The sequence below is a fragment of the Aptenodytes patagonicus genome, chromosome 23 (genome assembly GCF_965638725.1).
Source record: "Aptenodytes patagonicus chromosome 23, bAptPat1.pri.cur, whole genome shotgun sequence".
Lineage (NCBI taxonomy): Eukaryota > Metazoa > Chordata > Aves > Sphenisciformes > Spheniscidae > Aptenodytes > Aptenodytes patagonicus.
In genome coordinates, this window is record NC_134971.1 from 4,598,497 (window position 1) to 4,619,497 (window position 21,001).

The window sequence follows — 21,001 nt, forward strand, 5'->3', positions numbered from 1 at the left end:
GGTAGAAGATGATGGTGGTAATAAGGTTTATACTTGGGAACAGCTTTAAAAAAAGGCTGAACTTGATAGTGGCTATGTATTTTGTCAGTACCCTTCTTATTGAAGGGTTTCACTGGACAAATATTGGACTTAGGGGAAATTAGAAAGGGAGAGAGTGATGGTAGGATTATCCTGTTGTTGTTAAGATGTGAGCTGTTCTGGAATACAGTGCAACAGCACCAAAATATTTTGTGTGAAAGCTTAGGATAGAGTAAGGAAGAGCATACCTAGGTGGGCAGAAGATAATATACCTATGCTGACATGTTTAACACTAGCAAGGCTCGTGTGGAAAGTCCAAAATGGGAATCACCAGCCACAAATGGTCATTGCTTAGTTTTACATTTCCTGCTTGAGCAAGAAAAATGATTAAGCATTTGCTGCTTCAGCTGCACCAAAGCCAAATTGAGCTTTACTTTAAGGATTGTTTTGAGATGGTTTTAAGTGTGAAATAGTGCTTTGAATGTAAGCATCTGCAGGCAGCACAGAGCCTTAAGCATGGGTTGCAAGGCTTGTGCTTCGTGATGCAGAAGGAAGAAGGCCATGTTCTGAGTCTTCGTTGCCATTCCTTGCAGAAGGCACAGTTTTTCTTTTGGCTCTGCTCAATTTTTGGACAAAAAGCCCCCACCCTTGATCCAGTTCCTTTACAAAGCTGAGACCACAGAAGAGGTGTTGAAGTAGAAATGAAATCTTTAAAAATAGCATCCTGCAGATTTCAAGGTATTGTATGGCTCTAAATCTGGCACCTAAGTACCATCCAGTACCTGAAGGGGGCCTCCAAGAAAGCTGGAGAGGGACTTTTTGCGAGGCCTGTAGTGATAGGACAAGGGGTAATGGCTTTAAACTGAAAGAGGTTAGGTTTAGATTAGATAGAAGGAAGAAAGTCTTCACTATGAGGGTGGTGAGGCACTGGAAGAGGTTGCCCAGAGAAGCTGTGGATGACCCATCCCTGGAAGTGTTCAAGGCCAGGTTGGACGGGGCTCTGAGCAACCTGGTCTAGTGGAAGCTGTCCCTGCCCACGGCAGGGGGGTTGGAACTAGATGATCTTTAAGGTCCCTTCCAACCCAAAGCATTCTATGATAGGATTCTAAGAAGCAGTTGTTGTGGGCTGCAGTAGTGCAAATGAAGGGTAAAATAACTGCTGAAGAAAATGCTGCTGTGCGTTTATTAAATCCACCCCCGGACACTGTTTTCAGTTTAATATACTACTATGTTCTGTATGGACATGGAGTTCTCTTACAATAATATAGCAGATGTATGTTCAGCATTCCTAAATAATTTATCTGCTTTGTAAAGTACATAAGCAACACTAAATGAGTAATTCGTGTTATGCTTATGTTTTCTATATATTGTGTGGACAGCTGACTTACTCTTCACAGTGTTAAAAACATAAAATGCGATTGTCAGCTGATTCCTAGAGGGCTGGGTAACTGCTTAAATTTCTTATTTGGTCTTAACAGTTGATGTTTGTTTGAAATGTGTCATTTCTTATCCCTTGAACTGTTCTACTTGATAACTTTGCAAAATGTGAGATGGATGAACATGTTCAAACTCCAGTAAATGAACTTCTTTAAATGCTCTGATAGAAGTTTGCTACCTTTACATGGCTAGAGCACAGGAAGTATAAGGGGTTTTGTGTCTTGGAGAAGCTTATGTTAAAACCCATTAAAAATGTGTAGCTGAATGTGTTCTGGTTTCTGTTGCATGTTGTTTCTGAGGGAGGTGGGGACCAAAAAACATTTAGCCAAATGGAACTATTGTATGCTCTTGAAACAAGAATGATCACGTTTGTCAATAGGATGATGGCTAAAGAGAATTCACTTTCTCACCTGATTCTTAACAGTTTAGGATGCTGTGTGGAACACTTGCATGTAACTTTGAGAGGAAATGCTCAGATCTTTCCTGGAGTGCAGCAAGGGACACTTGACACATTTTGCTGATTGTTTTTACTGCTGATCCCTCTGCTGCAGTCAGTGTTGGACCTCCACAGTCTTCCTGCAATTTGTATTGGCAGCCCTGAACATCACACTTGAATACCAAACTTAAATTTGTGGCATCCAAATTCTGCACAGTAAATGAGACAGATGAGTGTCACATCCACTGCTGCCACAGTTAAGAACAACTCCATCAGAAAAGGAGCTTGTGCTGATTCCAGGCCTCTTCACAACACAGGTCAGCTGTGGTAGTGGGAAAGAGGCTGAGATGCACTGACTCAGCTTGTGTTAACCTATAAACAGCTGCAATGTTGTCTGGGCATTTTGTTCCAGACTGAGAGGGGGTGCTGCAACATTGTGCTCTAATTCTACATCTTTTGTTTCCCCTTTCTCTTGATACCCTTCCTAAAAGAGTGGTTTTTAAAAAAAAGTCCTCTGAGACAAGTAATTTGTGGTTTTCCCTTGTTTTGCTCTTAACTTTTTGGCATAGGTTCATTTGAGAAAATGGCTTGTGTAAGCATGTGCTGAGAAAATGTGTTCCTACCATGCTCACTCCAGTAAATATCTAATTCCTGCAGTTGCCTTTGAGCTCTATGTGGGAAACACCAACCAGCAGAGACATGATGTAGATTCCCTCTTCCCAGGGCAGTGTTGACTTGTATGTTCACAAGTTTGGTGTAACTCCTCTGGAGAAAGACTGGTTTTCCTAGAGCTGAGAATCTCAATTCTTCATGCATGTGAGTTTGAGTGATTTGAGACTGACAGATGATGATTATTTTTATTTGTGTGACAGAAACCTTCTGGATGTCTTGAGCAGATGCTGTTGAATCCTCACTTCTTGAGGGGGAGAGCCTCAGCCTGCTCATCCATCTGTCTGGGCTTCTGCCTCATTAAGTGCTCTATATTTTAGACTAAGTGGGCAGATCGTTTTGATCTGAGCTGTTAGAAGTATTTTCATGTCTCGGGTGTACAGCTCTTTGTGTAGGTATTTGTATACCTGATTTGTCTGTCCATCTAAGTTTGGAAAAATGGAATAACAACTCTTGCACAGCACTTTATTCCACTGAGCACAAGTACCTCGTAAAAGGTGCATTAGCAATTATTCTTCTCCCAGAAACCTGTTCGGTATGGGAGTACAAATTTCACTGAAAATTGGTGAAAGTTAGTTCTGTAACATTTAAGGATTATCTGAAAATCCCATTGAACCATCACTGTGCAGAAACAAAGTATATGAATACAGGCAAATAACTTTTTTCCTTCTGCACCTTAGTTTTATTAGGTAAAAGCTGGCAGAAGTATTAATTACCTGTGTTGTACTGGAGATGAAAGCTTAATTCGCTATCTGCAAACTTTCACTGGGATTCTGATGGTAATTCTATATAGTGGTCTAAGCAAATGCTTAAGGCTCATGGGCTGCTTTCCAACATGCCTAAAGCAAGGGATAACTTAAAAACACTGATACGACTTCAGAGACAATATCACATCTTTACGTAAAGATCAAAGATGCAACAGGTCCAATCTCTTAGGTCAGGGATGAAACTTATGGTCATTGTCTTTGGAGGCAATCTAAGTTGTAGTGGAAGGAAGATCAACAGGTCCCCAGGCTTGGTCACAAAAGTTGGAAAGAGGTTTGCTGCGCTATTGGTACACACTGAGTATTTAAATAAAAAGCTTTACTCTGAGAACTCTTCAGGAATTGCATTGGGCAATTGGCAGTCATCCTACTGCTATCAGTACCTTTTTAACTGTGCCTAATTATAAAGCCCATTGGTTCTTTTAGATCCAAATAAGCCACTTAAATAAGCTCTGTGTCTTAGATTTAATTACTAGATGTTATTCACATCAGGGACACTGATTCATCTGAAGTAGGTAATTGCCAGATTCCAGTATATTAAAGACATTTATCTCATGCCTCACTGAGCTTCCGCTTACCAGGACTTTTTATTTTCTGTTTAAACTGGGCTTTTTTATTACAACTTTATAAAGGTGTCATTGTGCAGTTTAGCCCTAGGCAAACTGATGGGAGGCCCAGAAATATAATTTAAAAAAATAAGTGTCATTGTTTGCTCATATCTAATACTGGTTGGCTGGGAAGAAGTGGGAGTAAAATTGCATGCGGGCAAGAATGAATGGCAGATATATTTATAACTAATGAAAAGATTCTGTGAGGAACTAACTATTCATTCCTGCAGAGGTTATTGAGTCAGATGCTGAGTCTGGGCTGAATAATTTTGTAATTAAGAGTCAGAACTCTGGAAACTAAATTCATGGTTCAAAGATTTAATCTCTGCCCGCTTTCCAATTCTGTTCCAAATGTAGTGATGCCGTTTGCTAGAATTGGCTTTTCCCCCCACCCCTCACTGCAGCTGGAATTTGACCCTGAGAATAAGGTGGTGTTCTGCTTGTAAATTATTAGTTCAGTCTTTAAAATGTACTGCATAGCCTTCTGTAGAAATTAAAAAACAAACAAAAAAAATTTTAAAGACAAATAGTCCAAATTAGAAATGTCTCGGAATGACACTATTAACACACACGCATTCACCCACCTTCCCTGTGTCCTCTCTCCCTCCTGCTTTATACACACTTCTAAAATTAGCAGTGGTTAGTATTTTAATGTCCAGGAACAGTCTGCTCTGAGAAAGGAGCCCTTGATTTCTAAATTCAATAGACTGGCCAAAATGGGAGATGCAGACACTTTTGAAAGATCTGATTCAGTTAAAGTGATTAGCCAAAGATTATTTAGCTAGTGCGTAGCAGATACTGAAGTTAAAGGCTGAAGACCTGATGTGCTTTCCTTTGTTTTAGTAATTGTGCTTGCTTTTTACAACATATATATTTTTTTACTTGCTTAGCAGAGCTATGAAAGAGTGAGCAACTCTTCCTCTAGAAGTTTTTTGACAACCCCCTCCCCTGCTGTTGGGTTAAAACTGATATCCTTTTTGGTTTTGCTTTGTTTCTATTTTTTGAAGAAAAAGCTTACTGAGGGGAAAAAAGTATAATCAAGTCTACTATTTGATTTTTGTAGTATTCAATTTTGGGGAAAAAGAAGAAATAGTTTTAACTCTGTAAAAGGTAGTGGGGATAGAGGGGTAGAGGATAAAATCTGGAACTGAATCCTGGTGTAATTTCTTCGACTTCATTGATTTATACCAGGGATTAATTTGTTCCTCAGCAAATGCTATGTACCATGTCTTGCACACCTGGCTAGCAAAACCTATCTGCACCCAGCTAGGTCCTTCAGATTTTCTTTAGAATGTCTGCCCAGGAAGAGGCTTTTTTCCCCCCCCCCTAAAGATTTTCTCAGAATAACCCTCCAAAGCAGAAAGAAAAACAGAGGTCCCAGCCTGAGCTGGAATACTTGGCTGATTGTATCTCCTCCTTCTATGCCAATTCAGTCCTCGGTCTGCTAGTGCCTGCTCATAACCTTTTCTCCTTTATAAGTGTGTCTGACATGACATCAGAACATTCTGTACTCTGAGGCGAGAACCATGCAAAAATCCTTATTTTCTGTATGAGCATTGAGACCACTGATACTGAAGAACATAAGATGAGCAACTGGAATGTTGGAAGAAAAACCTTTTAGCTTTTGAAGAAACTCTAGTGCCAAGGAGCTCAAATGCAGTTCCCAAAGTGGGTGAATAGGATCAATAGGTAATCAGAGTTCCCAGCTCTTGGAGAAGAAAACACTCTGTGGCTTATGGGTGGCATGTCTGGCTTGCCTTAAGGCTCTGCTGCACCCCAGGGCTTTCTGCTGTTGTCCAATGAACTGGCTGACAGATTTCTTGGGGTTAAAGAGATGTTTTTGTGGATGGCTTACAAATTTATGGGCTCTTCACAAGAGAATAGCGCTGTTAGGTGTGAAAGTGTCTGGTAACACTTAGTGGCAGCTAACGACTTCAAACGCTTGCAATGTTGTGTTGAAAGTAATTGCTGTGTACCTGTATTTAACAGTGGCAAGGAACCATTTTAAAAGCAAACTCATGCCCACTGTATAGTACAAGCTGGGCTGCCTGCAGCTTCTCAGCCACTAGAGAGCAGCAGGGTCCCGTTGGTAAAGGGGTCCCCTAGCAGCTGTTTTGTTTCTGCTATACTTGGGTCTTCAGAGAATCTGTGGGGCTGTGGACTTTGGAAGGCAGGAATAGGAACCCGGACCAAGTGTAAAATGCATGTCGTTTTAGGGATTCATGACGCATCCTAGAAACCTCAGGTTGAACAAGTGATCCATTGTGGATGCTCCACCTAAATCACAGTTCAGATGGTGAGACAAACAGACTTGTAATGTGAATTTAAGATGCTATCTTTTCTAAAATTTAATTACGTGACAAGTAAAAGCCCCATTTAGTTGGATGAAGGAGGAGGTGCGTAGCCCCTGTACCAAGTACCTTTTGGTGCTGCTATAGTGTAGCTAATTTTGACTTTTTTTAGGCTATCTGTTTTTCTTCTCTTCATGTAGACAGTGTTGCATGCAGTAGTATCACATTGCAGTCATCTCGGCCCTTGGTATAAGAAGGACTTTGAACATAAATTCGTGTCCTTGCACTTTGGAACGCACCTGTGACTGGAGATTACAGTAAGTGTGCAGCAGTGGTTATGAAATTTGGTAGGAGCTGTAAACAAAAAGCAGAGACAAACAGCAGAGGGTGCATTATTAAAGTAGTCAGCATTACGTTTAATTTGAGAATATTTTCCTGTCGTTCACAACTTCTGAGTTATAGTTCAGACATGGTAGGAGAGAAATTGGCATCACACATAATATAACTGGAGATGTTAACTGAGAATTAAAGCTCAGCAAATAATAGTGGCACCCCCCTGCCCAAATTTCTTAAAGAAAAAAAATAGGACAGTAAGATTGTCATACTTAGGAATTATTCATCTTCAGCAGAACAGATTTTCTGGTTCACAAGCAGCTGGATTCCAATGCATGCTTTAGCTCTCATCAGGAAGGAGAAATAATAACAAACTGCTTGTTTTTCTGTTCACCATCTTGAAATAGATGCTTGTTTTTGTACTGCAATTGCTCTTGTTGGTGACAGGACATGGAATTTTCAGCTCTTGTAGCTCAGAACCTCTTCCAAGTCTTCTGGACTGTACATTTTGACTGTCTTTTGAAGAGTGCCATGTGACTTACATCTTTTCTTAAACTAAACTTAACACAGTTCTAGCACATCAGGCAGCTATCTTAATCTCGATTTTATCTGCAAGAAAATTGAGACAAAATGTGAAATGGGTTTCTCTGAAAGACAAAAGAGAAAAGTAAGATTGTATCCCAGGAACCCTGATATCTAGTCTCAGCAACAATCTAACTAGCTCGTGCCTCACCTCCCTGGCTTTAAGGAAAAATAAAGCCTTTTCAGATAGTTCTGCTTACAGAAGACTCTTACACTGGTTGCAATCCTGTAAATTGTGTCTCAGTGATTCTCACAGGGTAGAAAAGGTGATGTGTGGTGCAAACCCTTCCCTCTGTGATCAGCTAAAACCTCTTAGTGCTACTCAAATCTAACATGCTTGCTGGGTAAAAAATCTTGGTGATAAAAAAAGGAATTATGATTGTTCAACATTAGTTAAACCCAAACGGCTGAAGAATTGTCACCTGTTGGCTTCTGTTGCTACTTTTATATTAAAAGGCAAACAAACGAATGAAAATTTCTTTTAGCTTATGGTCATTATTGGTGTTTGTAGCTCTGGGGATAGACGAAATAGAGCATAGTCTGGGCATTGTTAGTGTAAGCTTGCCCCTAAAGCTCTTGACTCTGACCTTGATTGAGTGCCTCTGCAGAGTTTGACCTTGCTTTCCTCGAGAGTCTCACAAGAGCATAATAATGATAACTTGGCGGGAAAATACGGGTAGCAGACTTCTGGCCATTGTGATGTAACCTGACAGTTCTAAGCTTTTTCATTAAAAGATGACCATTAGACTGATGATCCTTAGCAACTGTTTGGAACTAGGTCAGTGAGAGACTCTGTGGCACTTGAAATTGTGTGTGTATATTTAGCTTATTTACAACCTATATTAGCAGTGTAATCTACTCTGCAGCAAGGGCATCACTAGCCTTAGCAAATGAAAATGTAGTAACAGATTGCTGGGAAGATGTAACTAGGAGGGTGGTGTCTGTCATATTTGGGCAATAGCTGTAATGACTGTTTCTAAGATATACAGGCTCTGCTACATTCCTTAGTGTATTGCGGGGGCATTTATCGGTTGTTTCACACCTGTATATGTATACTCAGGTAAAACTTCTGCCTGAGGGGCATATTCAATGCATTCTGCTTATACATGATAAATGTGGCATCTACTTTGTGACATTGCATGTAACGATGCTTTGTGATCTCGATGTATTAGAACTCTTCCATACTCATTTACTGTAATCTCTACCTACTTATGCTGCAGATGTAGTATGTGTATTGTCTTATATGTGCTCTTATGGAAACAAGAAACATGGGTATGGGTTTTATAGGCTGTGTATATTTCATGTATCAAACATGTTTATGGCATGTAATACACATCAATGGAGAGATTTGTGTCTGTAGCATATGATACATGTATGCTGAATTATGTGCTGGGGTGGTGCAGTTGGCTGGCTTCATTTCTATAACAGCAAGTGCAGGATTGTAAGTGTGAATGGCAAAGCCAGCTGGAGGAGACATTTTTTTTCAACTGTCTGTGAAGTATTTTCCAAATAGCTTTCTTTCAGAGATCATGAAGAAAAATGACAGTTGTCCTCAGGCATTTGTCTAATTGAAGGAATGGGCTCTATCAGCCTTGCTGCTGCAGTTGGTAATAATTGAGGTGATGGACAGGAATGGTATTTACAAAGCAATTTCTATATGCTTATTGTAAAATGAGTTTACCGATTGTAGGAAAGAACCTTTTCTGTCCTTCTGTCATTTTAGTGGTTCTTGGGAGTTCAGAGCTGGTTTTGGTGGTTTCCATTTGGTCTTGTGCAGAATAAGACTCAAGAAAATCTTTTTCTGACAGGCATTCCTTTCCACGGTATTTTTGTGGGGCAAAGAAATGTTCTGCCTCTCCCTGTTCCGTAAAGAAAAAAGGAGGGAGATGACAGTTGTTTCAGAATCGTTTTTAGTTATCCTAAATAGGACAGAAAGCAGAAATACTTAAGACTATTCCACTCCCAACCATGCTGTTGGTACAAAATAATGATCTACAGGTAACACTATCATTTATTCTCTTTAGACTCAGTTTTAGATTCCTATATTTCCTATATCAGTCACGCAAACAGCATGCAAGTCATGAGCTGGGAACCACTGCTCTTAGGCAGATAGAAATTTTAATTGGAGTCAGGCCATCCTAGAAAGGACAATACAGTACTTGCTAAAGCATTTGGTGTTTTTCTCAGCTAAAACAAAGGCCCAGGTGGGAAGCAGATCTACATAACCCCTGCTTACAAGAAGGGCACTGCATGTGTTGTCGGAGTTTGAGATTCAAGCCTCTGAGTTCTTCTGATTAGGTAAAGGTGTCCTTTTCTAGACTGACTGCTTTTTGTACAAGTAATGAGTTGCATCTTCCTTGAATGAGAAGAAAAATGACTGATCTTGTGAGAGTCTCAATCACTGGACTGCAGGGTATTCTGTAACAAAACATCGTTCCTTCTTTTTTAGTTTTGTTTGTAAGGTGTTTTTTTTTTGTTTTGTACAGGTGCAGAATGGAAGCAAGTACCAAAACCTTACTGTTCTTCTACTTTGGCTTGTCCTATTTCTTATGAACACCCAATTTTTTTTTTCTTCTTTCAACTAGTAACACCTTGTACTTTGCGGTCTGTGCTTGCTTGATCAGAGGGGCTTTTTATCTGTGGAAGTTTCTTCATGCTTTCATGCAGATATTGTGCTTTTCTTCAGAACTGTCTGCTGGGTGCTGATGCTCAGTGTTGGAGGAAAGGGGCTGTTATTTGTCCAAAAACCACAAGTGGTAAAAATTCCAAGAGCATCGTGCTGGGACTTAAGCCACTTGCCTGATTTTTCGTGGCTAAACTGAGGAGGGGAAAGAGTTAAGTTCTTACTGAAACTGTTTTGTGAACATAGCACAATAAAGCAAAATGTTTGGATTTTTTTAGAGGATAGGTGTTTACATTGCAATATCCAGTTGAATATGTATGTCTAAGCCTGGGAAGACACTTATCCTGTGGTGAGCAATGCAGTATGCTGCTTAGCTGTACATGTTTGTTCACCCCTGCTTTCAATTGAGAGTCTAACTTTTGTTGCTTGTGTTTGAGTATTGGCTGGGTTGCTCACAAATGATACAAGGCCTAAGTACTGCTATGCCAAACACTTGTTAGGGTGTGATTTGGAATCCAGCTCTCTGGTGCTTGCATGTGGTTCAGCAGATGGAAGCAAGGATTTATTTTAATCTTAATTTTGCTGTTCTTGGGGCAAATAAAATTTAGGCATATTCAAATTTTTAATGAGAACTATGAGAGTTTGTCACACCTGTGTAGGCAATGGGTTTTATCTTCCCAAATAGTTGAGTGAAGTTTTTCCAGTGTGCTTGGGGCTCTTGAGCGGGTGTGCATGTTTCTGTGCGCAGGTCTGGGTTAAATACAGCAAACTTGACTGACCTGAGCTAGTGAAGCAGATATTTTAGCTGGGTAGGGAAGAATGTGCTGTTCCAGAGACCTTTTGTACTTACAGACTTGTTCTCCTGTGGTTAATGGTGTGTGCTGTGAGCTGTGACCCATTAGGTAAGTGCTGTACAGGTAGAGGAATTCCAAGGAGTTTGGACAGAGTCCCTTTGCTTCCTTCATATACAACGTATATAGTGCAAACCAAATGCCAAGCTCCTATGGAAATTCATTCCAATGGGTCGCCCTATGTTTTGTGAGGGACTGAATTTAATTGATCTACCCTAGATCCCCTCCATTAGATTTATGAGAAGAAATGAGCTTCCCTTTTGGATGCTCAAGTGAGAGGTCTTGAGCAGTGTAAATAAGCAGTGCCAAATAATTTGCTTGAGTTCTAAATTGCAAAGAAAACTCAAACTGGGAAAAAGGTCCTGGAACCTTTGTCCTGTTGCCATCTTCTGATGAATTATTATTGCAAAGTCATGACACTGATTTAATTTGCTTTGCTTGCTATCTTAGGCTCAACTGTCCCCTTTAATTTGGAGGAAGAGCACTACCTGAAGAAATGAACTGTGAAAGTATTGTCCTAATGCTGAAAAAAATACGTAATGTGCTGTGCTATTTGAATCGTGTTTGACAATTTCTGGAATTCTGGATGGTATCTGAAGAATCTGGGGTTTGCTACAGTGTACGAGGCCAAAATTTAAATGCCTGTTACGCGTGGTACTCTGTTAGTAAGAATTCACAGACTGAAATCTTTAATAGTTATTGCTGACATGAGAATTATTTCTCTTGGAAGGGAAGGCACAAACAGTATAGGTTAAACTCGAAGCAGAAAGCCCTGTTGGAATCAGCCTTCTTTTCAGCCTCTTCAAGTATTGTTGAAATGGCCAGCAACTAATACATAACACAACATATGTTCCACAAGTTGTGTTTTGTTCTGGTAGGAGAGATTGTATCCAGTGTGGCTAAGCCTATTGCAACCCCTTTCTGTCCCATGTTGTTGCCCACATTGTTGATGATAATGATGTGGTTCTGGTAGGAGTTGAGAGTTACTGCTCCTAGGTTTTGGGTCAGGTAACCTTCTGTAATGCACTTAGCACGTGTAGGCTGTGCTTTGCACTGAGGACAAGTATGTATACACCTGTATTTTAATTCAGAGGCCAATTATTACTGACCAAAATGACAGACATGTTAAAGCTTTATGGCAGAGGCCTGTGCAGTTTATGCAGCTTATCCAAAAGCTGATTTCTCACTAACTGGGGACTTGATTGAAAGCACTTCTATTATTTTTTGTCAAACTACAATGAAACTGTTCTGTTCTTTGGTCAGGTGGCATGGAAGGGACATCCTGAGTCCTTTGGGGTAAAAACGCCTTTATGTTCCTTCACAGCATGTTTTTTGGGAGATGAAGGAAGTGGTGCTGAGACAGTGTTTAACCCAAGTTATCAGGATTTGCGGTCATTAAACAATGTGCACAACTGCCTTCTGAACTGGGCTGCTTGTCGAAGAGTTCGTGGCAAGTCCTGAATAAGTGTTCTACTGAGCAGGGAAGAATTGGGGAATGCATGGGCCACAAGAGTGCCTCCATCTTGCTTTGTAATACACTGAGGTATCAGCCTGTTGCTGGTATTTCTCACCCTGCAGCCTGTGAAATTCGTGTCATCTGTTTTGTAACACAGTCCTTGCGTTTCAGAGAACAACACATGCAGGTATCCAGTATCACATATCCAAAATAAAATTGACTGTGTATGTTCAAATTATAGCAACTGCTGGTTGGTAGTGCATGACTTAAAGGGACAGGTCTGTAGGGCACTAAAGTAAAGTAAGAATAGTTAGCCATACATGCTCCTTGCATGTATTCACAAATTGTCATATGTCAAATCGTAATAGGCCTCATTCTAATTTAATATGCAAAGACCAAAGGATGGCCGAAGTCCTAGTGTAAGGAAGCGTTCCAGTGCCAAAGATAACATGACTGTTCTTGCAGAAAACTGTTGGAATGCAAAAGTAAATGCAGATAAATATATTAGTTTTTCATTTAAACTCACAAAATTACTCCAGAACTTAAACAGAAAAAAAGAAACATGCAAGTTTTAGAATTTGAAAATTGGAGTTTTGACCTAGCAGGGGTTGTTCTGTGGTTATAGGCATGTCAGGTTTCTCATGCAGAAGCTGCCACTTTCGACTGTGTGCACAGAAAGGAAAATCAGTTAAACATGCCCCTGAACTGTAGGAAAAGGGGAGTTTGAATGGGAAGATATGGCTTGAATTTTTCCAGGTCTGTAAGGGCAGTTGTCTCCCTGCCTGACCTGACAGAGCTGCTGTAGCCAGATATTGTGCATCTGAGTGACTTTGTTAGTCTTCTGAATAAGTTGTATGTATTTCCTGTGTTTTAAAAATAACTGGTTTTAATTAATAAATTGTTTTCTTACAGTGTACTCTCAGTGCCATCTCCTACTCTGTATTCATCTCCCAGGGATGACATTTTACTGTCCCTTAAATGCATGGGAAAGCTGTTATGGAAAGGACTGCCAAAGAATCTGGGCTGGCATTGGTTCATGTCCTTTATTCAGGGGAGGATTTTTAGTTTTTCAGAGGATTTTTCTTTCCTCTTTGCTTAATTTATAAGTCCTCTTCTGAGGATGCTGGAAACCCCAGAATGTTTGACTAGGAGAAAGGCAGAGAGATTGTTGATCAACCTGAAGCATTGTCAACCATTTGCTGCCCTAATGAATCTATCGTTAGAGGGATCATTAGACTACAAGAGTAGTCATTAAACAAGGATCTAGCAACACACAGGCTCTCATGGAAGCAGTCAAATCGTGCTGTTGTGATTTGTACAGAAATAGTGCTTGATCATGTTTGGTATTTTTCACTTTGTGAGTCAGGTGTTTGAGCTGTCTCTCTTATTACATAGCTTCTCTTTTTTTCTAAGGGCCTCAGACAGGTGGCCAGCATCCTCTCTGCAAAATAAAAATGCGCCGAGAATGTTGGCGTGCAAGTAAGTGTTGCTTACTAATCAGTGAGGTACTTGGAATTAAAGGGATAGTCCACATGCATGTGTACCCTGTCCTAAGTGGGAGGATTCTCATGGCACAGCCTCAGAGAATTATTTTCAGTTTTGTATGTGCGAAGGGGGTGGGAAAGGATCCCCAGTCTTGCTGAAGTGAATTCCACTAGTGTTCAATGAGACTGAGGGTGAAGAAATTGTACTGGCATGGCCATGGCAACAAAAAGCAGACTGGTGAAAGGGCCAGTTTTTCCTTGCCAAAGAAAGTGATTACCAAATGCTACAATTGCCTAAAGCAATGTAGTATGGGTCTCTTGTTGATTAATTAGATAACATCTATGGGGATTTTGAGGGTTTGCAATGTCCACTGTGCAATTTATTACTGAAGAAAGCATGCGGAAGTGCAAACTTTGACCCTTCTTATTTGCACTTATTCCTGCAATTAAATGAGAATCTTGTGTAGTTGATGAAAGATTCCACAGGAGACCAAGCTCATTAATACATGGAGCAGAACTTCTTTATGATAGCCTCCAAAGGGCTACTAACCCTTTCACCCAAAGTTGCACACACTCACTCTTGGTTAAAATTTAGGAATGATATTGTGGGGTTTTGGTTCCCAGATGCTGTGGGAAGAAGGTGAAAGTTAATTTCCTGTGTTAACAGGTAGCCAGTAATGTTATGTACAGGTGGCTTCTGGATGTGTGGTGACACTATAAAAATCATGGCAACAGGTGGCTGAAGTATTCAGGTTCAGGTTTTTCCATATGCAGAGGAGGAAGAAAAGGTATCAGCCCTTGAGAGAGGCAGAGTATGCACAACTACTGAAGCAAATCTTCAAATATGGAGTATTGGCATTTTGTCTAATCTGTAGATTTTTGTTTCTTGTACTTGAAAAAACCTGTTTTATTTGACTTTCTGTTATTTAAGTGGGTGTTTGTTAGAAGGCATTTTGATTGTCGGTGTGTGCATCTGATGCATAGATACCAAGGTGACAGGAGCTCCAGAAACTGATTTGAAGAGTTGCTCAAGCTATTAACTTACAAGGATGAGCAGAGCAAAAAGGACAGTACAATAAAGTAGAATATAGCAATTGAGGATTTTTTAAAAGAATACATAATACTGAAACACTGTTTCCTTTCCCCTTGTTCCTGCTGTTATAAATCTTCCTTTTTTGACATGTTTAGTTATCTATGTTCTAGATGGCAGTTTTTGATGTTCAGAGTTCTTGTGAAGTTTATTTTCAAACAAAACTGAGGCAGTCCATGCAAGAAAAACTATTTTGATTTGGGTTGACAAATATTTTCTAACCTGAAACTAATATTTTTTTTTTAAAGGTTCAGGCTGTTGAACAATGAAAACTAAAGCTGTGTCAGGTTGATTTAGAGATGGGTTTTTTTTTTTGACAGCACACTTGAAATTCACACAGCTGAGTTCTAGTCACTCCCTTGGAGAATTAAAGTTCCTATGTCACTTTTCCACCTGAAAATACAGCTTCATTTGGGAGCATTCCATGAGACCCAGGGGATCTTGATGGAGAATCTGTCACACTGTTTTCCCTGGTTTGGTTTTGTTACCAGAATTTTTGCAAGGCTTGTCCTGAGGCTGCTATTCCTCCCAGTGCTTGACCCTTGGTAGAGCTTCCTTAGCATATTAAATGCCTGGGAATCTTCCATGTAGTATGTGTCTTTCTCCTGGTCTAAAATATGTTCTGCATGTCTAATTGTCTTTATGTGGTGTCTTTGGTTCCTGGACCTGAAACCATCCATCATCCACCGTCATTTTGGAAGCAGCGTTGCCCTCCAAGAACTCTTATCAGCTTTCACTCATGTGAACCTGAGCTAAAAAACCAATCAGCGTCCCAGTTCTGATGCCACCTGCTGCTACTGCCTTTTTAGCTATTCCTCAATCCCTCTCCTTCTCTGCCTTTTCTGTGAGCAGTCAATGGGGACAAAAAACCCCCTAGTTGTGAAAGAAGGCTGAAAGTCCAAGTTTGCTCACGCCCTCTTTCCATGGGGTGGGCTGTCTGAGCAGGAAGGTGGGACAAGGGGAAAGCCTGTCCAACTGGCTTCTACAGCAGGCTATTATCCCTTCTTACCCTTTTTCATTTGGTTGATTTGTAGCAGCAGCATATTTGGTAATATAAACCCTGTCTCTTGGGATTAAGAGTGCAGTTACGCTTGCAACAGCTGCCTGCGTATGTCTTACCCGCTACAGAAAAAGAACATGCTGCTCCTCCTACTTTCTCCTGATTTTATCTAGTATTGTTGCTTCCCACCCTCTCTTTGTTTCTCTTTCTGACCTCCTCACAGCTCCACGCCGCTCCACTCCATACTTGCATCGTCTCTTGAGAAGACCACAGCTGAGTTTCCTAGCACAGCCCCAGGAGACTTTCTTGAACCAACATTAGGCAAAGCGGACAGAAGGCAAAAGGCGGGGGGGGGGGCGGGGGCAGGGAGGGAGCCGAAAGTGAGCCAAGCCATTGCTGGCAACCCTTGTCTCGGTGCTAAACCTACTCCTTTGAGAGAGACCAGGCAGGGGAGGGACCTTACTTTGTAGAGAGGAGAAGGAGAAAAGAAACTTGGAACTGGCTTCCCTTGTGGCATGTCTGTGTCCTGAACATCCCCTCCCCACTCCACTGTTTGTTAAATGAAAAGCATGTGAAGAACATGAGGTTTCCTGCTTGAGAGGGAGGGCAGTACTGGACTGGGTGAGGGAGGAGGAAGGCAAGTTGTGGTTTTGTGGTGTGGTTTACATCGAGATCAGAGCTAGTGTGCCTGGGGGTGGGAGCAGAAAGAGAAAGGGCATCTGATGCCAGCTGCCAATATGACAGAAACCCTGCAGCTCCCAGCCCTGCAAGTCCCAGAGCAGCAGGTGGTGGAGGGTGGCCGTGTGTGGTCCAGTTCGTCCACCCCAACCCTGCGCAGGAAGCGCTTCAAGATGAGGCGGATGAAGAATGTGCAGGAGCAGAGCCTGGAGGCCAGCAGGTATCAGGATTCTCCTTCCTCCAGCAAGGAATACCTGCAGCTCCCATCCATTGAAATCACCCCCTCCAGTGATGAGGACACTCCGTGGTCCAACTGCTCCACACCCAGTGCCTCCCCGCGGCGCAAGCGCTTCCTCCTTCGGAAGTGGCTGCGTGTGAGAGAGAAGAAGGAATACAGTGAGAGCAGGTATGTTTTTGGCCACTTTCTCTTCCCTGCTTCCAAGAAGCGCCTGTCCACAATAGGTAGGTTGTTCCCCTAGAAATCTTGGCGCGCTTCTCCCTGGGACTTTGTCCTCACCTGTTGGCTGGAATGGGTAATGTAGTTGGTTGGACTTGCTGATGCCAGACCAAATGGCCTAATCCTTATGTGCAAACAGTAGGCATATTAGAAACAGCAGTGCTAGGATCTGTCCTTGTTCATGGTCCTCTGCATACCTTCTGCAGGTAATACAGAGCCAGTGAAAAGAGCTTGCTTCTGAGTGAGGGAGGCTGTCCTGAAAGAATGGGTGATAAGACTTAAGTTCATTAAGGTGTCCTGAAGAGACCCTTGAGAGAGAGGAGGTGACCTCTCTGCTGGGATTACCAGGGCAGGGAGTGATGATGCCAAACCTTTGTCAGTGTTTTTTTTGGTGATGTTCATTCTTACTGCTGAGACCTTCTCAGAAATCCTTCATTCAGTTGCTGACATTGGGAGAATGTGAGAACAAGAGAGAAACAAAGCAGCCCTGTGGCTAGTAGGTGGGTCTGCATGTCAAGATGTCTGGGTTCAGTTCTTGGCTGCTTTCCGGACTTGGAAGTCACTCAGCCCTTTGGCTCAAAAGGGGACAAATAATTCATAAAGACCTCCAAGAGCCTGTCAACACAGGAAAATTAATGTCCAGGGAGTTATTGTGTGGCCATATGAAGAAAAAGCTATACCTTTGTAACCCTCTGCAGGTGCAATCAGGGTCTACAACACGCAGTATAGTTTACTCTGCCTTTTTCCTGAAGGCCCAAAATACACAAGATGATTTAAAGGTTTCTCTGAGAAATTAGTGCATTATAAATCCTCATCCTAGCTTAGTGTGGGCCAGTTTTTCTTTTGTTGCTTTGCAACTCCCATACAGCCTATATGTGTGGGTTTATGCCTGAAAATATGTACTGTACTTCCATAAAAAAAAGAAACTTCTCTTACTGTTTCTGCACGCAACATAACTAGGTTGACTCACTGACTGCTGTGTTGCTTGAGTGTTTATAGGACAGAGCTTTTTCTTCTGCTAACATCCACTTTGATTATGTGGTAACTCTTCTTGTGTGAGGTCCCTTTAGCAAGGTCAGTCTGTCATTTTATTAAGCTTTGGGGAAGTTTCATCAATAAATGCATGCCATCAAGGATTTGATAATACCTCTTTTAAAAAGTTAACATTGAAAAACATATCTTGGTTGAGAAAAATTAACTGATTTTCACTTAGCTGTGGTGATACAGGTAGTGATTCAGTTATAGCATAGAAAACAGGAAGGATAATGCATAGGGCATATGCTAATGTGTCAATCACAAAGTTCAGGTCTGAAGTTCAACAGAGAGGATGGCTTTTCAGCTGAAGGATTTAATTTGGGCTTATTGATGGTGAATGTGTTTGAAACGGAGGCCAAGACATTTCTTTTGGTGTGAATGTGTAAGAAACTTAGTTCATTCATGTACACATGATAATCTCCATGGCTATGCTGACAGCTTTCTGCTTATTCATCATTAAGACATTTCTGCCTTAACCCTGGTTATGTTTTTGAAGCAGTGACTGGAAAAAAGCTGAAGTGGTTGATGGATTAGGTGGTATTAGCATACCAAAGCCAGCATGGCACCTCCTTTCTTCATACGTAGCAGGCTCCAAAACTATCCCTTTTGCAATGGGAAACATGATGTCTTCAAATGGAATTTTTCCCTTTCTAGTCTGGGGAGGGGGGGGGGAACCCCAACAGTTTGCTGGTCACTTTGTGCTGAGCCTCTGGGCTTGCAAAATGCAAAGATCATCACTGGGCTTTCAAAACTCAGCAGACATGAAAACAACACAGAGAAAGCAAAATCTGTGGGGAGTGATGAACCGTAAAGGATTTTGTGGCATTAATTTGAAAGAGACTAGTAGCTAGCACCGTGGGGTAAACCTTACCGTACCCGAGGCTGTTGCATGTGAAACCCTGTTCTAAAATAGCCCAGGAGGCTGGCTTTCTGTAAAGCAGATACTGCCTGTCTATCTTCCCCTACTTTAGACTTGGTCATCTAGAGCATTGGCTCTCTCTTGCTGCTGTTTTATTTTGACGTTGCTCTTTGTAACAGATGCTAGTAATGTCATTTATTGTACAATTAATTTGTTTAAGGGCAACAGGGACTAATGTACTAGAGTAAAGGCTGAAGCATTTCATCCAGCGGTTTTTCCACCAAGCCCTGTCTTGGGGTTGAGTTACAGTGATGATGCTTGAACTGTCCAGCTGGTTAATTGTAACACGATTGTAACAGGGATTCCCAATGTGGTCAGTGTGCCACACATCTGCTTAGGAGCGTGGTACGCTATTAAGTGCTAAGGTTCCCAAATTTCACCTGGTAAAGGGGGCAGCCATCAGCATGCGGTTCCCACCAGAGAAATGAATGCAGTTTGCTTCCAGTCACTCCTTCTTTCTAGTTAAATTGTTGTCAAGCAGTTTGAATTTTTTTTGGAGTCTGGTAACCTTTACCCCCATTATGTGGCCAGATATCTGCCTGTTTGTATGGCAGGGTTTTCCCAGGAAAGCTGGTAGTTGAGAGCAAACTGTGCACCAGCTGACTTATTCCAGTGATGCATGTGTTGCTCACGTGCCCCTGAGCAAGAGCAATAGCTCTGTGACCATTAGCATACAGTAAGCATCCAAGTGAATAAACAAATGCTTTTAGGAATCGAAATGCTGTCTGTAATGCTCCAGGTCTGATGAAGGCTGGCTGCTTTTTTCATCCGGAAACTCCAGCCTGCAAAATGTTCTATATTGCTAGTTAGTTTTTAACAGCCTGGATAATCTGAAGGTTTGTTTTACCTGCTGGTTCTCTAAAAGCTGTTAGGTGGCTGATGGTGAGAGCAGAAGAGAGACTGATTATTTCTTTTCATTAAACAGCAGAGGTGGCATGTAAGAGCCTTGCTTGCCTATCACAGTTTTGTTCAAGGTGAAAGAGCAGGGAGAAGCCATTTCTCGAGGGTAGGAGTTTCCCTGTAACTTGTCCTTGTACAAAAGCATGATGCTCCAAACTGCAGGTTTGGTGCTCTGGGGGCCTATACAGAGGATAAATAGGATGATTTTTATAAGGGATGCAGACAGCTTCTTACCTATATTCCTCATCCATCATTTGCTACCCAGGTAATGATGGAAGTTATTTACCTGCATACAGTTTTATAAAGTATGAACCCTGCACACAAGTGCACAAATTTTGTATTAAGGCATGATGATATTTATTTCCTCACAGGCTAGTGGATACAATCTATTAGCATTTAGCTATGCATGTAATGAACATGCATTATTGATGTTGGGATGCGAGAGTGTATCTGCTTTAATTTATTATTCATTTCTTAAAGCCACCCTCGCTAGTAATCTCTGGAATTGCATGTGATTCTTGATGTGTAAGGCAAGAACTGCTGAGAGGGTAGATCACTTGGGCTTAAAGGACTGTTCTTTTGGCCTAAGATCGGTATTGGAATGAGATCCTGTGCTTCCACCGTTCCATTGGCAGAAGCTGAGAGTAAACAGGCGGGCCCAATACTATCATTGTCTGACTTGGGCTCCTGTGTGAATGTTCAACAACAGTACATATGTAATAGTTGAGGTATAGTAAATCTTTTGTTCTTGAACAGTTTCCTATGAGGCATTTTGTGCTGGGCAAAGATCGTGCTAGTGGCAATCTGAATGTGCTCCGCTACTGTGGGAAGAAACAAGCCAGAATGCCAAGGATGGTAAAAGGTTTGAATCATCTTTTACTCATTGTTATTCCTTGCTGAACTTGCTTTTGCAGGAGGTCCTGGAAGCTGTTGTGTCCTGATGCCTGCAGTCCCTTTCCAGAGCTCCCTTTCCCTTGAGCTCTCCAAAATCACGTGGTTTGTCTTCTGTTAACGCTTGCCCAAAAGATAAATTTGTTTGGTCAATCACAGCGTCCAGACTAGTTAATAATGAAATGTAAAATGTTGGTGCTTCAAAGAATGTAGAACTTGTTATGGATTTTGTTGGATCAGCGGGGAATTGTGTTGTAGCTCTTGACATTTCTAAGGTTGAATGTACTCAGTTTGGTCCTCTGCTGGAAACTCTGGCACTTACTGAAGTCCTAAATGACAGGTTCAGCTAAAGGGAAAGACTCACCTATATCCTAAAATGTCTCTAACATAAGATGTTAAAAATTAAGTATATTAGAAGCATTCCATCTCATCTCATTTTAGAAAAGGGTATGTGCTGTGGAGACGGAGGTTTCTTGAGC

The 21,001-nt window shown here is 41.4% G+C and overlaps 1 protein-coding gene across 6 annotated transcripts in view; it reads left to right on the forward strand.

The window, feature by feature from the left end:
* Nucleotides 1-21,001, forward strand: part of GRAMD1B (GRAM domain containing 1B) — a 140,181-nt gene that overhangs the window by 22,182 nt on the left and 96,998 nt on the right. For 4 of the 6 annotated variants that reach the window (XR_012997028.1, XM_076358419.1, XM_076358420.1 and 1 more), the window contains exon 1: nt 16,301-16,726. The exons of 1 other annotated variant lie outside the window; for it this stretch is intronic. Coding sequence is in view for 4 of the 5 variants with exons in the window: in XM_076358419.1 (XP_076214534.1) it covers nt 16,365-16,726 (362 nt within the window). In the remaining variant the exon portion in view is untranslated. Of the gene's footprint in view, nt 1-16,223; nt 16,727-21,001 lie in introns of those variants that run through there. One more of the 6 variants, XM_076358427.1, reaches the window with a different exon arrangement.